This window comes from Pseudorasbora parva, chromosome 25 (genome assembly GCF_024679245.1).
Source record: "Pseudorasbora parva isolate DD20220531a chromosome 25, ASM2467924v1, whole genome shotgun sequence".
NCBI classification, from domain to species: domain Eukaryota; kingdom Metazoa; phylum Chordata; class Actinopteri; order Cypriniformes; family Gobionidae; genus Pseudorasbora; species Pseudorasbora parva.
Window position 1 is genome coordinate 7,910,338 of NC_090196.1, and position 27,963 is coordinate 7,938,300.

Below are 27,963 nucleotides of genomic sequence, written 5' to 3' on the forward strand. Positions count from 1 at the left end.
AATATAACTGTAATATTCTTTTTGGCTGAAAGAAGAATGTCATATACACCTAGGATGAACTAGGATAAACCAGTTTTTGGATGAACTATCCCTTCTACTGAACTATAACTTCTATATGAACTATAACTTCTTTGGCCACCTTGCATAACTGAACATTGACTTTCTGCTTAATTTTATAGATTTATTTTTGTCAAAGCTTATGTTTGTTAAGAATTCTGACTAGAGATTCATACATTGGGTCATCTAGGAAGGGCAAAGGTTGAATTGTGGCCTGCACAGCAAAGTGTGATAGTTGTTGGGTTGCCCATGGTACTTCAGTCCTGATCTTCTTGCATGTTGCATGAGTTTGTCCTGCACTTTTACTGGCAAGACTGTCGGACAAAAAAAAAAAATGTGCCTGAAGAATTAGCTGACATAACAGCACTTGTCTGTTTTTAGCTCATGATGAATGTGCAACCTCACACCTCACATCAGCTTCAGGCAGAACTCAGATGAATGTTGTAAAATTGGTGGAGTGTGGATGCCTCTGCGTTTAAGTCAAACAGACATGAAGGTGGATCAGTAGATGACTAGTAATGTCAGCAACATTCAGGGAGTTGTTTCCACACATCTGGTTAAGGCAATTTGCTCTAAGTCTTATGTTTGTGTTTTTCAGATTTTGAGATGAAGAAGGACATTGATACGCTAATAGCTGAAGAACGGGCTGAAATCATCAATAAATATGACAAGGCAAGTTACATCCTTACAGTTTTCTGCACTCTGGCTTAATAAATGTGTTGTCCTACGTTTTGAACATTGAACAGTTGAGCCAATGACCAGACAAGAGGAAAGGTACAACATGTAAGATTTTTGCAGTAAAATATCCAAAAAAACACTAGGCCAATGTTATATAATTTGTTCAGTTGAGTACTTACAATATCCCAAATGTTTCCAACTATTTGTAAATCGTGTCTAAATGGCAAATTAAATTAAGGAAACGGACCGTTTGAGGGAGTCGCATGTCAATTACGTCATATCCGCGTTATCCTCAGTTTACGCTTTTACTGCCGTAGAAACCATGGCAACAGACGTGGACAACTGCGTAAGGTCTAGAGGCATGCTGTCGTAGTTTCATTCAATCATTGCAAGCTGACTTTGGAACAAAGTGAGAAATCAAAATAGGACCTGTATCAGCGTGGCGTTTTCGAGATGGCGAGAGCTTCGCAAACAAACCTCGACTTGACAGAGATACCGTTCTTGTGTGTGCTTTATTAGTCAGCAAATGTACATAAAATCAATCGATATTATGTCGCTCAACATGATGAAATATTAGAATATCATCAGTATGATGTTCTAATGTGGATGTAGCTTATACTGCTAGTCTCATACAGCCAACAAACATTCAACACACTCAAATGCAGTTTAGATAGTGTAGACCAAGTAAAACAGCATTGAGTTTCCTCACAATTTTAATTCGTCAAATAAACTGACCTGTATGAGTAGTAATTCAGCACTTGCAGGTAGTTCATTATGTCTTTATTTCTTTATATACCCCGGGACTCACGTGTGGCGCTGATATCTGTCTCTTATTAGTAATTGTGCCTTGCGTCATTCCACATTCACTCATCCAGAAACATTATTTCCCCATGAACATTATTCGATCCATCGGTATTACAAGTTCCACGATTCCACGCTCATTAACTGCGTCATCAATCTACGCCTTTGTTATTGTTTTAAAGAGGGTAGTGACCACTAGTGAAAAAATACATAGTTTAGCTTTAAAAGTCCCTGACCTGCAGCTTCATGGACAACAAGGCACACTGACAAAGTAGCACAAGTAAAGTCTTATATAAGTCTTTAATGATACATTCAATCATTAAATAAGGAAAAGAGGCCAGGATTTAAGGTACACCGCTGCTTGGAGTTAAGCATCTTGCTCAAGTGAACGATTGTGATAACTCATGGATCAACTATCCTAGATATTTAAAGGGGGGGTGAAACACTCAGTTTCAGTCAATCTCATGTCAATCTTGAGTACCTATAGAGTAGTATTGCATCCTTCATATCTCCGAAAAGTCTTTAGTTTTATTATATTTATAAAATAAATATAGGCAGTACTGAGTCTTTCCGGAAAAAAACGAGCACCTGGAGGCGTATCGTGTGGGCGGAGCTAAAGAATGACGATCCCAAACAAAGCGGTGACGTCCTCAAGTGTGGAGAAACCCATGGCTATCGATCAGATTCAGCTAATACAGATATGATCCAGAATCAAATTCAGAGGCTGAAATAAATTGAACAGGAGAAACAGCAACATCAGGACGTCCGTCTCTGTGTTATGTACTGTATTTAGTGGCCTGTCAACATTTGTGTCTTTACTCGCAGTTTATGAGGACATGATTCGGTTTATGGACTATTGTATGCGACTAAACCTTAGCAGTAGCAAGCAAAACGGTTTTGCACTTCAGACTAGTGTAACGTTATACATAGAAAAGCAATGGAGTCCGTTAGCGCATAAGTGTTCACGGACGACTGGATCTGCAGCTGAGAGAGTGTTTATGGGGCGTGCATTTCCTCTCTCGCTCTAGTAACGCGCGCGCGCACCCTTCCGGGAGAAGAGCCCGTACGGCCCATACAAGGACCTCCCGCTTTTTCGACGTCAAGCTGACCCATACTTGAAAAAAACTCTCCAAAACTTGTGAGAAACTGGAAGGAGTATTTATGACACAGAAATACTCCATCAAACGTCCAACATTAGTTTTTGAAACTTTGTCTATGTTTAGGATGGGAATCCAAGTCTTTAACAGTGTAAAAAGCTCAGTATGCATGAAACAGCATTTCACCCCCCCTTTAACCACTAGACTTCACCTCCCAAAACATTGCTGCAATTTGCTGACCTTGGCAAGGAACAACTTTCCTTAGAGATGCTGCACACAGCTGATGCAAGACCAGTTATGAAAATGCTGATGTGTAATATGTGGGTAAAGGTTGTGGTTCATATTGTGATCATTTTTTGGGGATGGATTGTGGCTGTGTCTGCCTTACTTCCCAGTCATGACTTCACAGACAGTGGTTTTGTATGAATTTACCACCTAAGCAAGCATTTCAGACAGGCTTTAGAGGCATAAAACATCAAATCTAATGACCTAAAATAAATTCAAATCAGATTTAAATAAAAGTTTCAAACGTTTTTGATAAAACCAAAAAAATATTTTGTGACCACAAAGTGTTTTCCTCATTATAAAGGTTTCTTCTGCTCCTTACACATTTATCCATGATGCCATTTGTGTGTGTGTGTGTGTGTGTGTGTGTGTGTGTGTGTGTGTGTGTGTGTGTGTGTGTGTGTGTGTGTGTGTGTGTGTGTGTGTGTGTGTGTGTGTGCGTGTGTGTGTGTGTGTGTGTGTGTGTGTGTGTGTGTGTGTGTGTGTGTGTGTGTGTGTGTGTGTGTGTGTGTGTGTGAACTCTAGACATTGGGATATCATGGGCATTGAGGGGATATCTATGCTGCCTTTCAAAACCTGCCCATAAAAAGTTCAAAACTTAGTAGACAGCATATTATGTGAACATTGGGTCCAGGCAAGCCTCAGTGGCTTCGTCCCTCCATATACAGCTTGCGAAGGCAGCAAGTTTGAGCTTTCAACAGCCAAAAACTTTAGAGGAGGAAGCGTCTTGATGGACAACAGCTGGATGTCATGCTTACATTCACTGCTACAGTCTGGATGGAAATTCTCAGCGTATTTCAGATATTTTTAGACAAGTGTGTGAATTTTATACAGATAAGGTATTCAGGATATACAGAGAAATATATTGGTCTTGATTCTGGGAGATTCTTGCCCAGGGAGCATCCCTATTTATTTAGGAAATATGGATTGTTCTAAACAGAGTATGGGGTGTTTTCAAATGTTTTTTTTTGCCTTCGAGTTTGAGTCATGTTGTTATTTGAGTCTCAATCATCTCTTGGTTTGAGGGTCTTTTGCCTTTGGCTCAGTTTCTCATTTTGTTTGTTGGGCTGGTTGCAGGGCAGGCAGGAGGGCGTGCACATTAAGCCCTGGGAGGATGCTGACTACAGCGTCTACAGGGTCACAGATCGCTTCGGTTTCCTGCAGTAAGTCTTGCTTGTCCTGGCAGTTTTACCACACGGTCTAACAAGACAATGACCCCTGTCTTCATTTGAAGATGTTAAAGGGATAGTTCACCATAAAACGTGAAAATTCTGTCATAAATTACTCACCCTCATATTGTTCCAAACCCGTAAGATGTTCATCTTCGGAACACAAATTAAAATATTTTTTCATGTAATCTGAGAGCTTTCTATCCCTCCATTGACAGTTATGCAACTACCATTTTGCAACTACCTTTTTAAAGTTAATAAAGAGATTGTAAACCTAATCCAAATGAATCGAGCGGTTTAGTCCAAATTTTCTGAAGAGGCACAATTACTTTATATGATGAACAGATTGAATTTAGACTGTTATTCACAAATAAACATTCATCCGCTCACACATCAGTTGTGGTAAACGGAAGCTCAAGCATGCTTGATGTATGAGAACCAATGAGGTTCATTCCTGTGTTACGCATCACGTTTGAACTTCAGCAATAACCAATGAGGTTCATTCCTGTTGTTTGCATCACGTTTGAACTTCAGCAATAACCGATTAGGTTCATTCTGAAATTTCATAAAACAATGGACTAAATCTCTCAATTAATATGGGTCCTTTATGAACTGAAGCATTAAGGTGGTAGTTGCGTAGCTGTTAACGGAGGGACAGAAATAAAAAATAATGTTTTTAAAAAAGATCTTATTTGTGTTCCGAAAATGAATGAAAGTCTTAAAGGGTTAGTTCACCCAAAAATGAAATTGATGTCATTAATGACTCACCCTAATGTCATTCCACACCCGTAAGACCTCCGTTCATCTTCAGAACACAGTTTAAGATATTTTATATTTTAGTCCCAGAGCATACGCAGTCTATACACACTATACTGTCCATGTCCAGAAAGCTAATAAAAACATCATCAAAGTAGTCCATATGTGACATTAGTTGGTTGATCTCTTGAAGCATTGAAAATACATCTTGGTCATTACTTTGATGATGTTTTTATTAGCTTTCTGGACATGGACAGTATAGTGTGCACAGACTGCTCTAGGACTAAATATAAAATATCTTAAACTGTGTTCTGAAGATGAACGGAGGTCTTACGGGTAAGGAACAACATTAGGGTGAGTCATTAATGACATCAATTTCATTTTTGGGTCAACTGTCCCTTTAAGGGTTTTGGAATGACATGATGGTGAGTAAATGATGACATTTTTTGGTGAACTATCCCTTTAATTGCTCAACTGTGTCGTCAAAAAATGTCTGAACTTTTACACCTTACTGTAACGGTTGAAACAGTGTTGCCTGGAGCATTTCATACTGTTTTCCACAGTAAAATCTTCCAATGAAGCTTCTGAATTTTTAAATACAGTTATAGCAACCATTTCCCCTTTATACTTTCTTTCCAGTGAAGAGGAACTGCCAACACCGACCGCAGTGGAGGAGAAGGTGACACTAGGATATCAGCTTTCCTTGCACCTGCAAGCCTTTTTAATACTTCTGTGGCACAACTGAGTTTAAAAAGCTAACCCGTTTAATTATGGTGTCTACACTATTTTAGGCATTCAAGTTGTGATGTTACATTTAAACCAACATTGGTGTTTCGCTTTAACAATTTCCTATTACTCTGTATGACAATCCTGATTAATGACTAAAATTCAGTATGCTCTTTCTCTAGTACAAACTCCAGGAGGTGGAAAGAGAGGAAAAATGGGTTAAGATGGTGAAAAAGTGGGAAAAGTACCAGAACAGTGAAAAGGTAACTTTTCCTAAAAAGGTCATTTGATAGCTACAGCTTTAATTGGATTAATTAGATTTTTTGTAAAATAGTCCATATTTTGAAATATTGAACATTGTTGTCTTTTATCATTATTGCTGCCATTATAATCACAAGGCCGCTGTTTTTCTGTGATTTTTACTAAGTTTAAAGAAGCCCACACATCCGGAATTATGGAGACCCAAAAATAAATCTCGCCATCTATTTGTTTCCTCTTCCCATGTGCCTTTTGCAGATGATGAAGCGGGTATACAAGGGGATTCCCTTGAAGCTGCGCGGTCAGGTCTGGGCTCTGCTGCTGGATGTGGGAAATGTGAAACAGGCAAACTACAGGAAGTATGAGGTAGGAGCTTTGCAAGAATCATCTGTTTGGGCTTTGAATTAAAAAGTGGCTGTTTGATGTTCATTCATTCAATGACTCACTTGTTTGGGTTTTACTTTGTCCTGTGTGATTGTTTGGGTTTACATTAGCCAGGCGTGTTTTGTCTCCAGTCTGCCCTTTTGGTGGAACAATGTTTTAACGGTTTTCTGCTTTTGCGTGCAAGGCCGTTTTTACGCATCATTGGTGGGGTTGCCAATGAGCGCATATCTGGCACTAGATTTATGTGTGTGAAGGGTGTTATTGCCGCCCCCACTAGTTTCCCCACACTATTGGATCAGAGAACTGTCAATCTGACGATTCCTATATGCCACTGGTTCAGAGTACTCTCAGTTACTGTCAAAAAAGCATTTACCGTTTGCATTAGGAGCGCTCAACAACACCATTAAATCAAAGAGCTCGGTCAATGCATTAGTAAGGTAATGCTTTTTAAACCATACAATAAAGCTAAATTAAAACTAAAGGCCAATTTAAAAAAAAAAAAACAGGTACAGTAAGAAGTGCGCAAATCTGTGTTTTGTAGTATTTGTAGTAGGGCAGTATTTGTGGCAGTCGAGAAATCATGCTGTGAAATGGGCAGATAGCATTGCTCGATATGTATGTTACAGGTCAAATATAACTGCACACTCACTTCAGCACTGAGAGTTATATTTTGACCCTATAAAGCTTTCTTCTCTTACTCGCACGTCCAAAAGGTTTTTGTGCCAATGCATTGTTAAAAGAATCGTTGTGTTTTGTAATTGTTCCATATAAAACTTTAACAACACATTTAAAAATAGTATACCAGTAAAAAAACTAATACATCCTTTTTTTGAATTTACCGCATCTTTACGGATGGTGTTAAATGCTGAAACGATTCATTCAGATCAAAAAGTGCTTAATGCAAGTTGCGTTATATAAAGGGGAAGTTCAAGCATCAATGAGTAAAAAAACACACACTGAAACAGTATTTATTTTTGTTACTTTCATGTGAACACTTACAAATGATGTAGTTATCATGATTTAAATCTGCAGATGCTATGAATAATTGATGTACATCTCTTTGGATGTGATGGCTTATGCATGAAAAAACTTGTACTACTGCTACTCGTACTGCCATATATATTTATGCCTATGGGCTATACAGGTATCTGGCTACACAATGGTATTACTGGTATTAATTTGAATCCTTATTAACAAATATATACAAATATAGTATGTATGTATTTATTAATTAAAACCAGTAACAGGCGTCAAAATGTCTAGAAACGGCCCTGTTTGCATGTTTTATAGTCTATTATATAGTTTCTTATTACAATGATTTAATTTAATTGTCTGCTTGAGTAGATTACACACCGATCAGGCATAACATTAAGACAGGTGAAGTGAATAACACTGACTATCTCTTCATCACGACACCTTTTAGTGGGTGGGATATATTAGGCAGCAAGTGAACATTTTGTCCTCAAAGTTAATGTGTTAGAAGCAGACTTGACAAGGGCTAAATTGTGATGGCTAGATGATGGCTATGGTCAGAGTATCTCTAAAACTGCAGCTCTTGTTTCCGGTAACTGAGGTGTTTCCGGTCTGCAGTGGTCAGTATCGATCAAAAGTGGTCCAAGGAAATGAATTTGTTAACCGGTGACAGGGTCATGAGTGGCCAAGCTCATTGATGCACGTGGGGAGTGAAGGCTGGCCTTTGTGGTCCAATCAAACAGACGAACAACAGCTAAAATGGCTTAAGAAATTAATGCTGGTTCTAATAGAAAGGTGTCAGAATATACAGTGCATCGCAGTTTGTTGCGTACAGGGCTGCATAGCCGCAGATCTGTCAGTGTTCCCAAGCTGACCCCTGTCCACCGCCGAAAGCGCCAACAGTGGGCAAATGAGCATCAGAACAAGACCACGGAGCAATGGAAGAAGGTGACCAGGTCTGATGAATCACGTATTTGTTTTATTTTTAGATTATTATTACATTTTTCTTGTATTATCTAGTTGAGTCCATGCTCGATGGGTCATGGCTCTTTTGGCAGCAAAAAACTACATTAGAAAGGTGGTCATAATGCTATGCCTGAATGGTGTTCAAAGTCAATGCAAAAATGCACATAGATGTGAAATTGTGCCAGACGATGGAAAATGATGCGGATTGGGCGATGCAAACGTGATATTCACCTCAAACTAACTTCAGCTCAAGTTGAAAAATGTAAACTTTGCATGACACATTGCCAGTCACAAGCCAATCAGCGAAGAGCTCATTGACATTATCAAACAGGTTTTTTTTATTATTATTGTAAAAAAAATTACTACTTTTATTCCAAGACATTCAATGGATCAAAAGTGACAGGTAAAGACATTTATAATGTTACAAAATATTTATTCTTTACTATTTAACAAAGAATCCTGAAAAAAAGTATCACGGTTTCCACAAAAATATTGAGCAACAACAGTATTTCTGAAAGGAATAAAGGACAATTATTTTACATTTTAATAATATCATTTTAATAATATCTTATGTTTTACTGTATTTTTGATCAAATGAATGCGGCCTTGGTGAACATAAGAGACTTCTTTCAAAAACATTTTAAAGTCTCACCAACCCCAAACTTTTGAACGCTATTGTAAGTACTACCATCTTGTACTTGCCTTTAATATCTGATACCAGTACTTTTGTGTTTTCAGTCATTGCAGAAACTGAGGAGCACACGATCTGTATTTATGTGTTTCTATATCTGAATTTCTAAATATATCTAGGTGCTGCTGTAATATTTATAACTTGTTTACTGCTCTGATGAATACAAATAGCAAAAGTGTCTTAAATGGAAACCTGTGTGGCTATCAAGGTTTCTGTAGGAAAGTTTAGATGCATCATTCACATACCAGCGATATGAACTGCAGTGACAATCAACCTTGCAACTTGTTAAATATGTAAAATCATTGCTGTAAATGCATTTATTTTTAAGGGGGGGCACACACTCAGTTTCAGTCAATCTCATGTCAATCTTGAGTACCTATAGAGTAGTATTGCATCCTTCATATCTCCGAAAAGTCTTTAGTTTTATTATATTTATAAAATAAATATAGTTAGTACTGAGTCTTTCTGGAAAAAACAGAGCGCCTGGAGGCGTATCGTGTGGGCGGAGCTAAAGAATGACGATCGCGAACAAAGCGGTGACGTCCTCAAGCGTGGAGAAGCCCATGGCTATCGATCTCAGCTAATACAGATATGATTCAGAATCAGATTCGGAGTCTGAAATAAATTGAACAGGAGAAACGGCAACAGCAGGACGTCCGTCTCTGTGGTATGTACCGTATTTAGTGGCCTGTCAACATTTGTGTGTCTTTACTAGCAGTTTATGAGGACATGATTCGGTTTATGGACTATTGTATGCGACTAAACCTTAGCAGTAGCAAGCAAAACGGTTTTGCACGTCAGACTACTGTAACGTTATACATAGAACAACAACATACCTGCAAACTTGTCGCTTTTCGGCGACAATCGCCGTTTTCTTGGTCAATTGGGTCATTTACGTGAATCGCGTAGAACCGAAGAGTTTTTTTGTGTGTGTGTGTGTGTGTGGGGGGGGGGGGGTCTACAGTTCTGTAGACTAGACATGTGAAACACTATTGGATATTCTTAAAACTGACATTTCTCTGGGCCAATCGGAATCTTAGCTCACTTGCGTCAGAATCTTGAAGCACACAGCGTCAACTGAGCTCGCCATTGAATGAGATGCCTGGCTACCGAGATACCACGCGAGTCTGACGGATGGTAGTAAGCAAGCTTAGTGTTCAATTCAAGCATGGGCGTAGATTACGGGACGTGTCCCCTGCACTTTTAATAAAGTGGACTTTCATCCTCTGCACGTTTACTGGGTCTCCCCGATCCTAGTCGACCCGCTCCGAGCGGGATATGAACCACCGTTACCGCGAGGGCGGGCAAGTTAACGGGACGCTAAAGAGAGCTTTCTTTACCTCGATTGCGCGCTTCTTTAGGTCACAATCAATACATGAATACATGATAAATACATCAAGATTTAAATTCAGAGAAAAAAAAATTATCTATGCATGACCTGTCATTTTATTCGTATCTAAATATGAGGAGGGCGCTCTCACTGAAAGTCCAAAAGCAGATTTGTAGAAACGTACTGTCACGCTGGAGCTGCAACTGAAGGAAAACAATCGTTATGAGCTGAAACGTGACGACGACAATCAGACGATTGCGACAATATTATGCTTTATGTGTGTTTTTCAAGCCATCTCAATGTAGGCTATTTATTAACAATAAAGTAGGCCTATATCATAATAATGCAGTGCTAACTGACAGCTTTTTAAATGTTTATCTTCTGCTCACCAAAGCTGCATTTATTTAATCAAAAATACAGTTAAAACAGTAATATTGTGAAATACCATTACAAATGAAAACAGCCTTTTCTATGTGAATATAGTAAAGTGTAATTTATTCCTGATCAAAGCTGAATGTATCATCATTACTCCAGTCTTCAGTGTCACATGATCCTTCACTAATCATTCTCATATGAGGATTTCATAATCAAGAAACATTTTTGATTATTATCTGTGTTGAAAACAGTCGTGCTGCTTAATGTTGTGGAAACCATGATACATTTAATTTTTCAGGATTCTTTGATGAGAAGGTTCAATGGATAGCATTTATTAAATAAATTATCTTTTGTAATATTAAAAATATCACTTGTGATCAATTTAATGTAGCCTAGGTCTGATCAACAAAAGTATTAATTTCTCTCTTTTTTAATTTGACCACAGATGTTTGAATGGTATGGTGGTTTCCGCAAAAATGAAGCAGCATGATCATGAGCAACAAAACTGTTTTCAACACTGATAATAATCATAAATGTTTGTTGAGCATCAAATCCTAATATGAGAATGATGAGTGACACTGAAGACTGGAGTAATAATGATAAATTAAGCTTTGATCACAGAAATAAATGACACTTTACTATATATTCATTTAGCGAACAGATGATGTACATCAGAATATTATTTCATTATATTACGTTTTTTACTGCATTTTTAATTAAATAAATGCTATATATAGTCTATGATATATATATATATATATACACTCCTGGACTGGATCTGCACCTGAGTGAGTGTTTATGGGCGTGCATTTCCTCTCTCGCTCTAGTCACGCGCGCCCTACCGGGAGAAGAGCCCGTACAAGGACCTTCCGCTCTATTAACGTCAAGCCGACCCATACTCGAAAAAAACTTGTGAGAAACCGGAAGGAGTATTTTTGACACAGAAATACTCTATCAAACGCTCAACATTAGTTTTTGAAACTTTGTCTATGTTTAGGATGGGAATCCAAGTCTTTAAAAGTGTAAAAATATGAGGCGCCACGTAGGATTTAAATCAAACTTCGCTTATCAATACATACATAACACACGTGCATATACACCTATACATTACTCGCATAAACATGTATACTATTGGATGTTCAAAATAAATATATGAAATACACGTGCACACTAACATGAAATCCATACCAATACATATAATGTTAGTAATGAATGCATACACACTTGTGAATAACTTGCAAATACATATAAACTTGACGCACGCATAGACCTATAAATACTCGCATATACATATAAACTTCCATGCATATACACCTATAAACACTCACACATGCATATAAACTCGATGCGCGCATACACATCCATAAAACGCGCATACATACAAAATAAAACGTGGATGCATGCTTTAGTTGTGTATATATGTATATGCGAGTGATTCATATGTGGTTGTGCGTGAACTTTTCAGTGCAAACGGAAGTCATTTCTAATCCGCCAAATGAAAAAAAAAAAAAAAATGGATAAACAGCTTGAATATTCGATCTCAACATGGGCGGGAACAAAACTCCCCTTTCCGCTGATTGGTCAACCAAAGATCAAGCCGCGCCTTCAGTTATTGCATTGCGCAACAGAATATATATATATATATATATATATATCCTTGTACAGATTATTAACAGAGTTTAGTGCAACTACATTTAATCTTGTTCTCATCAAACCGCCAGACTGATAAAAGAGAGAATGTTGTAGTGAAGTGATCAGCAGTCCAATAAAAACAATGCTTTATTTTTTCTGCCAGCTTAATTTCTAAAGCAAACCAGATCATTGTGCTACTCGCAACATAAGGCGCACAGAGTAACCTAGTTAATTCGTGAATGAATCCGAGTCTTTGAACAAATCAGTTGAGTGACTCACCAGTCATACAGCCTTTGTATTATTGAATGAATCAGCGGTTCGAGCGAATCAACTGAACAAAATGACTCATTCATTAACACAGTGACTTGCTGCCACCTACTGGCAATATTTAATATTCGTTTCATCTTGTAATTCTATTTCATATTTCTGTATTCAAAGCATTTTGTATAAAACATAAAACTAATGTCATTGCATTAGGTTATATATTTGCTCTGCTGTGTGAATGTACAGAACTCCCTCAGCATTAAATTGTGTAAATACATCTATAAGCAACTTCAGATGCTATATTGCCACCTTTGCAGCGCAGGAGATTGGGCTGAAACAATATAGTTTCAAACTCTAATTGTATTGAATAAATTTAAGATTTTAAATTAAAAGATGGCATGCCTATATTTAATAAGATATAGCTATTTTAAAAAGGTAGCCTTGTTTGACTAATTAATATATGAGGCTAATTGGTGGCAATAAATATAGAAATATATATTCATCTCTGGCTTTATTATAAAACATGTAAATGAACGGCAAGAGCGGATTAAACATTTTTGTTTCTGTTCTGTTTTCAGTTAAAAAGATGTAATTTAAGCGTCTTGAGTTAATGATTTTTACAACGAAAGTGATTCAATCAAGAACTTTAATGGCTCAATAAACTTTATCTTAGAGCTGTTGGTAAAGCCAAAAAAACTATCTATTAATTTTTATATTATCTGTAAAGCTGCTTTGAAATAATCTGTATTGTAAGAAGCGCTAGGCCTATAAATGAAGATTGCGCGGAGTGGAGTTCTGGAGATAAGAATGGCGCGGCTTGATCTTTGGTTGACCAATCAGAGGAAAGGGGCGTTTTGTGCCCGCCCATTTTGAGATCGAACTAAAGCATGCATCCACATTTTATTTTGTATGCATGCGCGAGTGTTTTATGGATGTGTACGCGCGCATCGAGTTTATATGTATGTGCGAGTGAGTGTAGGTGTGTCTGCGTGCAGTGAGTGTATATGTATATGCGAGTATTTATAGGTGTATATGCATGGTGGAAGTTCATATGTGTATGCGAGTGTTTATAGGTGTATATGCATGGAAGTTTATATGTATATGCGAGTATTTATAGGTCTATGCGTGCGTCAAGTTTATATGTATTTGCAAGTTATTCACAAGTGTGTATGCATTCATTACTAACATTATATGTATTGGTATGGATTTCATGTTAGTGTGCACGTGTATTTCATATATGTATTTTGAACATCCAATACTATACATGTATATGCGAGTAATGTATAGGTGTATATGCACGTGTGTTATGTATGTATTGATAAGCGAAGTTTGATTTAAATCCTACGTGGCGCCTCATATAAAAAGCTCAGTATGCATGAAACAGCATTTCACCCCCACTTTAAAGGGGGGGTGAAACACTCAGTTTCAGTCAATCTCATGTCAATCTTGAGTACCTATAGAGTAGTATTGCATCCTTCATATCTCCGAAAAGTCTTTAGTTTTATCATATTTATAAAAGAAATATAGGCTGTACCGAGTCTTTCCGGAAAAAACCGAGCGCCTGGAGGCGTATCGTGTGGGCGGAGCTAAAGAATGACGATCGCGAACAAAGCGGTGACGTCCTCAAGCGTGGAGAAACCCATCGCTATCTCAGCTACTACAGATAATGAAACGGTTTTACACGTCAGAGTCAGACTAGTGTAACGTTATACAGAACAGCAATGGAGTAACCGTTAGCGCATTTGAATGACGAAGCACGCGATCGTGTCGTTTACTGATGTTTACTCACGCAACGATAGCCAATAGCAGAGACATTTGAAGCAGATTTACTCACCGGCTGCTTCCAAAGCAGGACCGAACCTTTATCGCTGGGACCGCTCCGTCAAAAACACACTTCTTTGGTATGATTTGGTGAAGTCCTGTGACAGCAGTGGCGTGGAAATCCACTTTGAGACGTGACTGAAGCGATGCTTTGAAGCTTCCCGTCATTTCTGCGTTCAAATCGGTTCAAATGCAGCGCTGCCTTCCCGGAATGCTGTGCTGAAGCGTTGAAGTCTCTTGATGTCGCCCATAGGAATAAAGTGGAGCGCGGCGCGCGACATAAGGACGACTGGATCTGCAGCTGAGAGTGTTTACGGCGTGCATTTCCTCTCTCGCGCGCGCGCGCGCACCCTACCGGGAGAAGAGCCCGTACGGCCCATACAAGGACCTTCCGCTCTTATTAACGTCAAGCTGACCCATACATAAAAAAAACTCTCCGAAACTTGTGAGAAACCGGAAGGACCCCCCCGCCCCTCCCCCTCCCCTTTAAAAGTTTAACTGTGGATTTCATTTTAAGGGTAGTTTACTCCAAATGACAATTTTGCCGTATTGCTCCAAACCTATATGTATATAATGTTATTTTCCTAATACAGATCTGATCGTACAACAACAGTTTATAGTGAAAATATTAAACAACTTTCTATCAGTTTAATTATTCACAGATAACCATTAGTAAAGAGAACTGTATGAACATTTGATGCTCTGAGGCATTTAAAAAATGTACAAAAGTGTTTGTTTGAGCTGTTCAATTTGTCATTTTTTGGATCAGCCAATGGGCAGCAACTATCTGTTTGTCTGACCAATGGCAGATGGGCAGTATTTGGGAAAACTTTTAAAAAAAATTACACCAAGTTAAACTGTAGAAAGGATGTTTATTTGCCTGTTCTTTTCATTAACAGCAGTCTGTAGTTTCCTCAACTCAAAATTGTTCACAGCATATCCATTATTTCCAATCATTTTTGTTTTCATGTTTTTGCAGAAAATGAAGGAACAAGCCAAGAAGTATTCAACAGAAATTAAGCAGATCGATCTTGATGTCAACAGGACTTTTAGAAACCATATCATGTTCATGGAACGCTTTGGGGTCAAGTAAGATATTGCATGAATTCATACATGCACATACATAATCTAGTTTTATCTTTTGTTTCACTCAAGGTCTGTTTGGCGTTGTACTTTTGTGTGTGCGTGTGTGTGTGCGCGTGTCAGACCTTGTAAACCATTAACCAAAACAAGAGCAACTTCCTCTTTTCACTGCGTTTTTGTTCAGCTTCCTGTTACTGTGAGTGGCCTAACAGGAAATGACACAACCGGTGACTCGTTACCATTATGCCCAGAATAAATATATACTTTGATGTTATCCATAACAACTAAAGTTTTGCCACAGTGTCATGAATAAAAAAATGATTTCCTTTTGTGCCGGACAATCATAAAGACCCACTTGGGATTGTATATCCTCTTAAGAATGGACAGATGTCAAAAACATTTCTTTTCAATTCTTTTTTTTTTTTAAACAAGTCAATCACGGCTTTTTTTGTAACAAAACGTATGCCAGATGCCCTTTCAATAACCCTTCAGTCAATTTGATATTCAAGTGTCTTCCCACTTACTTAGCAAACTGCAATGGTCTCTCACAATGAGTGTAGACAAAAGTGCATGAAGGGGTTTCTGCCATGTGGTTTTCATAGGTGGCACAGCCACAATAGACGTAGATCAACCACCAACCTCTTTGCGCAGGGAGGGTATCTGCTGGATGGAAGCTTTGAGCAATGACTTCTAGATTTGTATTAGTGCTGCCTGGCATATAAGAGCGGAAGTGCCGTTTAACACATCTGCTGTTTGTTTGTGTTACTCATGAGTTTTTCTACATGACACTAGTCACAATTCTGCTTTCCTTGTTACCCAGGGTCTTGCTGTGCATTGCTAAATCTTTTTAAATCTGCAGATGCTATGAATAATTAATGTACATCTCCTTTGGATGTGATGGCTTATGCATGAATGGACTCTTACTGCTACTGTGAGCTGGTTTCTTGTTCATTTTGGGCTGGGCTAAGTGTATTTTACTCAAAATGTAGTTGGGTTACTGACAAAGAAAAATGTTCATGATCAAATAAAGGTAAATATGTAAAAATAGATAAAGATTTGTTTAAAAATAAAACAGCTTTTTTATTATATTATATTTTAATTGTAAATTATACAATTTTCTATGATACAATGTTTTCTTATTATCACAACTAATTTTTTTCTCGTGATCTTGACACAAAAGTTGTTTTCTCATTGTCTGACTTAATTTTCTCATGATCGTGACAAAACAAGTTCTCGTTATCGCAACTTAATTTTCTTGTGATTGCAACATAACAAAATGTGTCTCTTTTCTCTTTATCCTGACTTAACTTTTGTTATGTTGTGATCATGAGAAAACATTTTGTCATGTCGAGATCATGAGAAAATTATGTCAAGATAATGAGAAAACAACTTTTATATTGCGATCATATATATATATATATATATATATATATATATATTAGAGCTGCAACTAACGATTATTTTTTCTGTCGACTAATCTAACGATTATTTTTTCGATTAGTCGACTAATCTAACGATTTATTTTTTTACCCTTTGAAATTTTTCAAAATTCTGTGGCATCCCCTCACATACCGCTTTGTATCACGGTTTTAGGTTCACGTTTCAGTACAGTTCGGTATTTGCTATGTTCAGGGGAAAAAGGACTACTGTCAAATGAAAATAAAGAAAATAAGAACAGATAACTTAAATAGAAGCAGCAGCACAAATAAATACTATTGAGCAAAGATGAGAACAAAATAAACAATGCTTTTCAGGTAGGTCTAACATTAGTTTTTAGGTAGAGAAATGGAATGAAGTAATCAAAAGTCAAATAACCACACATTTAACTGTTTAAAAAAAAAAAAAAATCCTTATTTAACTTACAAAAGCTATTCAGTCAGGCGCAGTGAGTGATGTCTTTATCTTTTGTTTGACATTAAACAGAAAGCAGTGAAGGCTACTGCCCCTTTAAGACCCACGGATAGTCGTCGTATTTTCTGTATAAAGTTCACTTAAGGCATAGAGTAGGCTATGACATTTTGACATACTTTTTGTGAGTTTGTCCGTTTAAGCACAGGATTTGAAAGATAACTCAATATTTGCGCGCTTTGGGACGAGTGCACAAGACAGATCTTCTCATTCGAGTCTCCTGGCTACACGGGGGTGATGACGGTGAAAATGACTGCTCATGTTCGGACGTACAGCAGCACTCGCATGCGTTTTATAAAGTTTACAAAGAGAGACCGTTTTGCCCACGTTTTTCTTTTATTATCGCTGTTGTTGTTGTAGTGTATACCTGAGGAGTCAGCACGTGTATCCTTCGACAGAAACATACATACAGCATTATTTTCAAGTTACAACCCATATTAAAGATGCGTCATAAGATGCGAGATGAACCGAAGTGTGAGTGCGTCCCCGCAACTTTTGCTCGGGATCCCGGTTGGGAAACACTGGTCTGTACTGACTGACACCGCGCTGGTTTGTTTAGAATTATATGAGCGCCGTGACCGCGCGCTGCCGCGTGATGAAGGCGTGTCGCAACTGTGTTATTCAACTGCTCAGGTTTTAAAAGCTATGTCATACTAAATGCGCCAAAATGCAATAAAACTTGTTTTACGGTCGAATGCAACGCGTGTGTGTGAGTGAGTAAGAGACGCGGAAAAGGGCGGAAAGAGAACTTAAGGAAATGCAGCTAAACGAATATGCGTGCGTCTTTTAATTAGCGTAAAAATGAATGAATGACGAATCAATATGTGGCGGCCGTTATTGATTATGTGGCAGTCCGCCACAAATTAGTCTATGTGTGGGAAACACTGTTTGGCCTCTGTTTAAAGTATTCCCATACTTTTGATATTCGCGGTCTAGGATTTTGTGATAGAACCAGGAGCAGAAGCCAACATTACGCGAGATAAACGTCTGACACGACGCGTCGACGCATTTCACGAACGTCGACGTATTTCCGTAGTCGACGTCATCGATGACGTCGACGCGTCGTTGCAGCACTAATATATATATATATATATATATATATATATATCTGTAACGAATCTTAGATGGGAAGGAAGGAGGCGGGAACCGGCGAACGTTCAACAACTTTTATTCAAAATAAATAAACAAAACGAAAGTAAAAAGTAGAAAGTAAAGTAAAACCGCGGGCAGCCCCTCATGGACGACTGCCCCATCATATATAGCTTTCCTGTAGCTGTAGCTGAGAGTGTGGCACTAGCAACACCAAGGTCATGGGTTCGATTCCCAAGGAAAGCAAGAACTGACAATGATGTAAAAATGTGTCCATTGAATGCAATGTAAGTCACTTCGGATAAAAGCGTCTGCCAAATGCGTAAATGTAACTGTAAATGCGATCAAAATGGAAAATGAAAATGAAGAAAATGAAGTTGAGATCACAAGAATGTTAACTTTTATTATGTCGCGATCATGAGAAAACATCTTTCGTTGAGGTCACAAGAAAATTGTTTTCTCATGATCGCGACTATTCTATTCATTATTTTCTTAGCATTCTTGTGATCTCGACTTAATTTTCTCATTATTGCAAACATATTTTTCTTTGCAACATAGCAAAAGTTCTCTCATTATCGCAACTTAATTTTCTCACAATCACAATGTAACGAGGTTCTTTGATGGAAGGAAGGAGGCGGGAACAGGCGAACGTTCAAAAAACTTTAATTAAATAAATAAACAAAACGAAAGTAACGCGGACAGCCCCTCATGGACGACTGCCGTCACACACACAACAGAACGTAAACAAAACAACATAAAATCCAGGCCTGGTCCTCTCTCGTCTTCCACTGCCTTTGCTTCTCCTTTTATGCTCCCGTCACTCGGCCGCGAGAAGAGACTGGTGTGTCACGCAGCTGGCACTCATTCTCACGGTCCCTCGCCCCGCTGCTTGCCACACACAACATAACAAGAGTTGTTTTCTCATTCTCACAACTTAATTTTCTTGTGATTTCGACATAATAAAAGTTCTCTCATTATCGCTGCGACATGCGACATTTTTTGACTTAATTTTCACGTTTTCACGACTTAATTTTCTTGTGCTCTTGATTATTTTTCTTGTTATCGAAACTTAATTTTCTTGCGATCTCGACTAGGGCTGCACGATTTAGGGTAAATATATAATTGCGATTATTCTGTTTAAAGGGTTAGTTCACCCAAAAAATTAATTTCTTTCATTAATGACTCACCCCAATGTCGTTCCACACCCGTAAGACCTCCGTTGATCCTCAGAACCAGTTTAAGATATTTTAGATTTAGTCCGAGGGCTTTCTGTCCTTTGAATGTAAGTGTATGCCCACATGCTGTCCACGTCCAGAAGGTAATGAAAACATCATCAAAGTAGTCCATATGTGACATTAGTTGGTTTGTTAGACTCTTTTGAAGTGTCGACACTACATTTTGGTCCAAAAATATCAAAAAAATATGACTTTTATTCAGCATTGTCTTCTCTTGCACTGCCTTCTGGGATGGGAAGCCACATCAGCTCACAAACACTCGACTGACGATATGAAGTGAGGTAAAACATGTTATTAAACGTCTTTTGTTGAACAGGTTTATGAACGCCTCACTAGTTTGTGAAGATGTTTGACTCCTGTTGCTTTTTCAAACGCACATTATAAGCGACTCAAAGCGACTTTCAGACGGAGCAGCGTTTACTCCTGATCAAAATCGCAGCCTTTAAGCTTTCATAATCACACATTACCCAAATTGCGATTGCGGTTCAATTTCAAATAATCGTGCAGCCCTAATCTCGGCATACGTTTTTTTCGTTATCTTGGCAACAAAAGTTGTTGTTTTCTCATTATAGCGACTGTGATTTCGACATAACAAAAGCCATTTCCTCGTTATTAAGACTTCATTTTCTCATGACCTCAACAAAGCAAAAGTTGTTATCGTCCTCACAACTTAATTTTCTTGTGATCTCAACTTCATTTTCTCATTATCTCGACTTTTCTCATGGTCACAACTTCACTTTCTTATGATTTCGACATAGCAAAAGTTATTTTCTCAAGTTGTTATCTCTGGAGCTGCAACTAATCGATAAAATCGATTATTATCTAGAGTATAAATGCTGGAGCTCTGTCAGTGACCATCGGGTTCTTGGTTACCTTCCTGACTTATAATAATTATGAGGCCCTTCTCTCCCGATCACTCTGTTTTGCCGGACAGACAGATCTAGGAAGAGTTCTGGTGGTTCCAAACTTCGTCTATTTACGAATGATGGAGGCCACTGTGCTCATTGGGACATTTAATGCTGAAGAATTTTTTCTGTACCCTTCCCCAGATCTGTGTTGGTCTACACAAAGGCTGTGAATACCTATGTACATGTGATTTTTTTTTAATTATTATTTTATTTAATTAAAAAATATATATATTTGCAAAGATTTCAAACTAAATGATTTCACATTGTCATTATGGGGTATTGTATTGCTTATTAGGAAATAATAAAAATGACAGAATTGTTTTATTTTTTATTGAAAGGTTTTTTTTTGTTTTGTTTTTTTTTGAAAAATCTCTTTTTATTATTACTAAGATTGTACCACCTGAACTTTTTACAAAATATTACAAAATATAATAAATTTATTTTAATTCAGAAATTGAAAACAAGTTCATCATAAAACAGTCACATTCAAGTCTGTATGAAATCCAGTTTAATATATTTTTGAATCAGTCTCAAAAATAATAACTTTACATCACTGACCCAATTTTTGGCCCACTATTAGCATCACATCATTAACCCACATTCAAATTGTATATTTTAAATTTTGTTGTTGAACTTCTTTACTTTTGGTAACAACTGAAGGCCATTTTGACCTGTGTTTTTTTTCCTTTACAGACAGCAAGCCCTGTTCCATGTGCTGGCAGCTTATTCGGTCTACAACACGGTGAGGGACTGACAGAGTCTGAATGTTTGTGCGTAAATGTGTTATGTAACTCAGAACAGCATGTGCTGAATGAACCAGGGCAGAGGGAAAGAAGGGCAGTTCGGTGTCCCACCCTGTCAACAGGGTCCTACACAGACACACACAACTACCACACTAATGACGACTTTCCATTCACCTCTATTGTTCTTAAGTTGAGCTAAATATAATGACCCTATAGACCCTAACAATTAAATAAAACATATTTTTATCAGTGAATAAAGACATGGCTGCATGCCAATTTGCATACTATCCATAGTGTATAATGCAAGTAAATAGGAGGATTGTGTTCCAAATGGTTGCATGTTAAAAATAGTTAGCATGGATGATATATGGAGTATTTGCCTAGCAACGAGGGGGAGAGGACGCTGGCATTGTCTGTTCGCCGCTTTTCCACCTGATTTAAGTTTTAATAGCATGTTTTTATTTTTAATTCAATTTTCTGAATGCCCGTAACCAGTAAAATCAGTCAGAGCTATAATTGGGACCCAGACTGTTAACGGCTGGTACTAGCAAGTGTCTGTGTAGCGAGCCAGCTAACGGCTTTCATAGCGGTTTACATCACCAGCGCTCATAGCTCCTTCTGGCGTTTACCATAAATGAATGAATGAATGAATGAATGAATGAATGAGGCATTTATATAGTGCTTTCATATGTACTCAGGGTTTTTCCTGGGTCAGAAATGGTCTTCGGTGGTGGCTGACCAGACATGGTCATCCACACACACGCATATATGCGCACACACACCAACAGTAAAAGTACCTACCTGTGTGATCTGTGAGCCCAAAACTGACAATAAATGTAAAATAAATGCAAATTTTTTCATTTTGCTGAATTAGATGCTGACCTCATCTAATTTTGATATCTCATTATGTATGATGTCTTGATGTTTGTTTCTTTAGTTCCTCGTTTTTACTCAGTTTGCATGGTTTACCGATTAATTATTTTGGCAACAATTATTAAAAAGTAGCATTAAAAATGTAATAACAAATAGTTTAATTCTCTACCATATACAATTTAATAAAACTATTGCTATCAACAACTTGCGTTGTTTTGGTAATTTACTACACCTTATCAATATAAATGGTCAAAATAAATACATGAAAATACTGTGGATTATTAAAACTAATTCTTACTAACCCCTCTTTTTTAATGGGTTATAGCACTCTTGCATTCTCATTTCAGAGGTGTTGTGAGTAAATGATTACACACCGACTCATGAGTTCAGTGTTGGACAGATCAGTTAATTCAAATGAATCGGTTCAAATGAGTTCGCGAATCGGACAAAAGCGGACGCGTTATATGTGAACCCAGACGGCTAAAACAATGCCAAAGATTTGTCAACACAGAAAACACTTCATAAGGGTATTTTTCCGTTTATTTGAAAGTATGGTTTATGTCAGCTGCGTGAGCAAAACGTCTGTCAAAAGAAGTGCTTTTTTTGAGCACAATTCACATCCAGCAGAGCGAACGCGCCACACGGAACATGAGTCAGTCTTCCGACCTTTTACCATTTTGTCAGTTCAGTTGATTTGGATTGATATGTGCGAGTGAGAGCTCAGATGGTGATCGTTTTGAAGACAGAGAGTGTGCGCGTGGGCTCTCTGTTCGTTTTCTGTCACTCAGTTAACGTGTGCCCTGTCACTCACGTGCATTAGTAATCTACATCAATTTATAAATCACAGTAGGGTAATTCATCAAATAAGGCTTTGGCAGGACAAAAATTTGTTTTGGCGGCCGCCAAAAAAATTTCAATGTAGAAAAAACCTTGCTACTGTATACCTCAGTGCTTTACACTCATGGCAGAGGTCTCTCCTCAACCACCACCAGTGTGCAGCTCCACTTGGATGTTGCGACGGGAGCCACAGTACAATGGCACCAGTGCGCTCGCCACACACCAGCAATAGGTGGAGAGGAGAGAGAGTTATAGAGCCAATTCAGTGGATGGGGATTATTAAGACGACATGATTGTTAAGGGCCAATCGAGGGAATTTGGCCAGGACACCGGGGTTAAACCCCTACTTTTTTACGAGAAGGGCAATGGGATTTTAATGACCAGAGAATCAGGACCTCGGTTTAACGTCTCATCTGAAGGACAGTGCTCTTTAACAGTAAAGTGTCCCCATCACTATACTGGGGTGTTAGGACCCACACAGACCACAGAGTGAGCGCCTCCTGCTGGCCTCACTAACACCTCTACCAGCAGCAACCTAGTTTTCCCAGTTGGTCTCCTATCCAAATGATCCACCTCTCCTGGTCTCGATCTCCCTAGTCATGTCACGGATGCCGTTTGATGCAGAGTTCCTCTTTTACTCTGCATATTGCCTCTGTGGCTAGCGGTTAACTAAATATGTGAAGTTTGTGTGGCTGGCATAATGAACTACTCAGCCACTCAACTGATGGAATAAAACAACTACAATGCTCCATCATGTTTGTCAGTCATCCAAGAACTTGGACTCCTACAACGGTTTTGTCACATCCACAGAAGTGCTCGGCGAATGTTTGTTTACTCCCGGTCTGGTGAAACCGTCCCTTCCACTTCTCAACTGCTGAGCCTTAGCTGCATCACTCCTCCACCTTGCATTTCAGCCATGAGACAACATGTACTTCTGCGCCAACCCCGGTATTGTCACAGAAAAGCCTGAAAAAACTTTGTTTACCTCCTGCATGGTACAGCGACGATCCCCTCCATCTGGTCTTCAGCTGCACGTCGCACCTCAGCGACATCATCAGGACACTGCCGCATTGGTTGTAGCAATAGAGCCTCTAGCGCTGGGAGAAATGTAAAACATGGAGTGGACCACAGTGTACTGTGGAGCTTACAGAGACTTCCACTATCAGCTCTGTCTCCTGCCACTATGGAATTATTCAACACACAATCCCTCACCAATAAATCCCTGCTCATCCACGACCATATTCTGGATTAAGGACCGGACTTCATGTGCCTAGTGGAAACTTGGCACAAAACAGGAGACCACTCAGTGCTCAAAGAAGCTTGCCCCCAGGGCTACGGTTACATAGAAAACGCCCGTAAGTCCAGACGTGGAGGTGGTTTGGCTGTCATTCATCGGGATGAACTGAAACTTTCTCTCCTACCACTGCCTGATCTTACCTCGATGGAATGTTTAGTCTTCAAATGTAAACCCCCATACTCCATGACAGTGCCAACCTCCATCAATGTAGACCTTCAACAAAACATCAACTACCCAGTATCTGCAACAGTGGATGGACTGGTGGATCACTATAATAAATCTCTGAGCAGTGTTTTTGACCTCCATGCCCCTATCAGGACATGAGACGTCAAGTTTGAGGGCCGTGTCCTTGAACGCCACTTTTAACAGTCTGGTCTAACTGTTCACAAGCTTGGCTTCTGCGACCATCAAAAGGCTTATCTTCGTGAAGGCTTATCTTCGCGAAGGCTTATCTTCGCACTTACATCTTCATCCTCTGAAACCACAGTGGACTGATGTAACCACTTCATTGACTTTTTTTAGATCTTAAGTCAATAACATCCGCTCTTCAATATCATGCTCTTCCTCCCTGTCTTCACTGTCCTCCAACCCCCCAACCGGGAAATTGCCATTCCTTTCACACTTCACTGAGGTTCAGCAGAGCCACGTTGAGGAAACCATCAAAAAAATTAAGCTGTCCACCTGCACCTTGGATTACCATCCCATCCCATGTTCTGCCCAAGTCATTGGTTCCCATCAATCAGGCTTTCGCTCTGCCCACAGCACCGAAACGGCATTTGACACCCTGAACCATACCATTCTTCTGGTCTCCACAATACAGTTGGACTATCGGGAGCAGCACTTTGGTGGTTTCAGTCCTACCTTTCTGGCAGGACTGAGCGTGTTATACTGGGAGAATGTGAGTCCAGGTTGCTCCCTGTTACATGTGACGTTCCTCAAGGGAGGTTATGTTACCATTTTACACTCACCGCACTGGCTCCGTTTCATCCCGGATTGACTACAAAATCCTCCTGCTCATACATAAATGCATCACTGGACATGCACCACCATATCTTCAAGAACTCATCACTTTGAAATCCTCCACCTGCACCCTCAGATCTTCAGGCCACCTACTTCTTCAAGTTCCCACCACCAGGCTATGTACCATGGGAGACCAAGCTTTCTGCTCGGCTGCACTGCGGCTTTGGAACCACCTTCCCGGTGAGCTGAGAGCAGTACAGAGCCTGGACCAGTTTAAAGCAGAACTCAGAAACTTTTTTGTTGATTGTTTTCATTATTTTCTGTAGTTTTACTTGTTTTTAGTAATTTTCCCATGTAGCACTTTGAGATTCTTCTGAATGAAAAGTGTGTTATAAATAAAACATTATAATTTTTTTTTTTTTTCAATTTTGTAATTGTGCTTGTGTGGGTTTAAGGTTGATAATGCATATAACCTTTTGTTTGAAAATGTATAACCTTTAAAGTTGGATTCATTTAAAATTAAAGCTGTAATAAACTACAGCCTGGTTTTACAGATTATGCCTTAGTTCAATTAAGACATTTAAGTAGCTTTTATAAACATGCTTTAGAAAAAAATTACTGGTATTTAGACAAAACAATGACTGATATATTTTTAAAGGTGCATAGTGAAATAACAAGAGTTTAGTACATGGACATCACATACTGTGAGTCTCAAACACCATTGCCTCCTAATGTAAACCTTGTGCATGAAAAACACCACTGAAAAATAAGTGAATCTCAACATAACACCAACTGTGACGCAATTGCTGGGGTCATTAATATGTACGCCCCCAACATTTGCATGCCTGAACATGTTTAATGTCAGGCGGAACTGCGCGGCCAAATCATCTGAGTTCTGCAGGTAAACAAGCGTCACACGAGGAGAGCGAAAACAGCAACTCATGGATACAAATGTCATGTTCCAGGCTGTGCAGGGGACGTGAGGACTTTTCATACCCTTCCCACAGATAAAAAATGTCAACAGTCCTGGTTGATGTTTATTATAATCGGATACCGCAACAATTTAATTCAAAATAGTTCGTTTGCTCAGCCCATTTCACAGCGGACAGTTTTTCTAACTTGGGACAATATCAAGCAAGCTTTGCTCAGCGTCTAAAACTGAAGAAAGGGGCAATTCCAACTATATTCCTGCAAGCAGTAAATAGTGATTTATCCACTTATTGACTGTATAAAAAATGTCTGATTAAATTGAAAGTTTCTTAGAGAGAGAGCATTGTCTAGATAATGCAAGATGCTAGTACAGTAACAATAGGAAACTCCAGGTACAATACATAGTGTGTCTACACTACATAATACATAATAAATAGTGTGTCTAATGACAATGGTTAATATTATTTTGTATTACAAAATACAACCATAGATATGTAGAGTGAGGAAAATAAGTATTTAAACACCCTGCTATTTTGCAAGTTCTCCCACTTGGAAATCATGGAGGGGTCTGAAATTGTTATCGTAGGTGCATGTCCACTGTGGGAGACATAATCTAAAAAAAATCCAGAAATCACAATATATGTTTTTGTTTTTTACTATTTATTTGTATGAAACAGCTGCAAATAAGTATTTGAACACCTGTCTGTCCTTCTGATCCTTAAAGTCTAGTCTGACCCTCAGTTAGTCTGCCTTTAAAATGTCCACCTCCACTTCATTTATTATCCTAAATTAGATGCACCTATTTGAGGTCGTTAGCTGCATAAAGACACCTGTCATCCCATACAATCAGTAATGCTGCGTTCACACCGCACGTGAATGACGCGAATAAATCGCGCTATTCGCGCGAAGTTGGACGCGTGAACATTTTGAATCCATTCTCTTCATTCGCACGTCAAATTCGCTTCATTTGCGTGTGACATTCCCTACACAACAGACGCGAATTCGCGTCATGGGAGGGGTTTCTGCTAGTCATTTTGGCTGGGTCACTTGACTTCTTTTCTGTAAAAAATACTACTGTTAATGTGTGACAAAACGTAGTTTGAAGACTTTTCAGGCGATAATATTGTTGTTTAATGCTCAAATCTGTGTTTTTTTTATACAAAAAGTGCTCATTCGCGTGTGACATTCACTACACAACAGACGCGAATTCGCGTCATGGGAGGGGGTTCTGCCAGGCAGCGGCAGTCGGCAGAAAGACGATCCGAGTTAAGGCTGCTCTCACCGGGGTTGAGGAGCGCTGAGCTCCGGTGATCGCCTGGGTCTCACACCTCCGAAAACACCAGATCAAATTTTCAAATAGGAGCTCTCTTAATAAATAAATCACATATTTGAGCTTTAAACAACTACATTCTTGCCTGAAAAACTATTAAAAGTACATTTTGTGACACAATACAGTAGTATTTTTAAATTACTCTGGACTCGGGCTTTCCCTATGGGTTTCCCATCCGTCACTTTACCACGTGACAGCAGTAAGCAGGCTCCTCATTGGTTAACGTGGCGCGAATATCCGCCAAAGTTCAGATTTTTAAACTTGAGCGATTTGCGTGTTTCGCACGGTTCGCGCGAATCACGCGTTCAAAACGCTCAATTCGCGTGATCATTGCCGCTTCATTCGCGCGAATCGCGCCGCAGAATGCCTATTCGCGTCTCTGCATTGACTTAACATGTAAATCACTCGCGCAAATCGCGTCATTCGCGTGCGGTGTGAACGCAGCATAAGAATCCAACTACTAACATGGCGAAGACCAAAGAGCTGTCCAAAGACACTAGAGACAAAA

General features: G+C 38.9%; 1 protein-coding gene across 1 annotated transcript in view; it reads left to right on the forward strand.

The window, feature by feature from the left end:
- Positions 1-27,963, forward strand: part of si:dkeyp-19e1.3 (USP6 N-terminal-like protein) — a 54,353-nt gene that overhangs the window by 16,901 nt on the left and 9,489 nt on the right. Inside the window, exons 2-8 of the mRNA XM_067437243.1 lie at positions 656-729; positions 3,996-4,081; positions 5,483-5,522; positions 5,752-5,832; positions 6,086-6,193; positions 15,242-15,351; positions 21,179-21,227. Coding sequence (XP_067293344.1) covers positions 664-729; positions 3,996-4,081; positions 5,483-5,522; positions 5,752-5,832; positions 6,086-6,193; positions 15,242-15,351; positions 21,179-21,227 — 540 coding nt within the window. The 5' untranslated portion in view covers positions 656-663. The remainder of the gene's footprint in view (positions 1-655; positions 730-3,995; positions 4,082-5,482; positions 5,523-5,751; positions 5,833-6,085; positions 6,194-15,241; positions 15,352-21,178; positions 21,228-27,963) is intronic.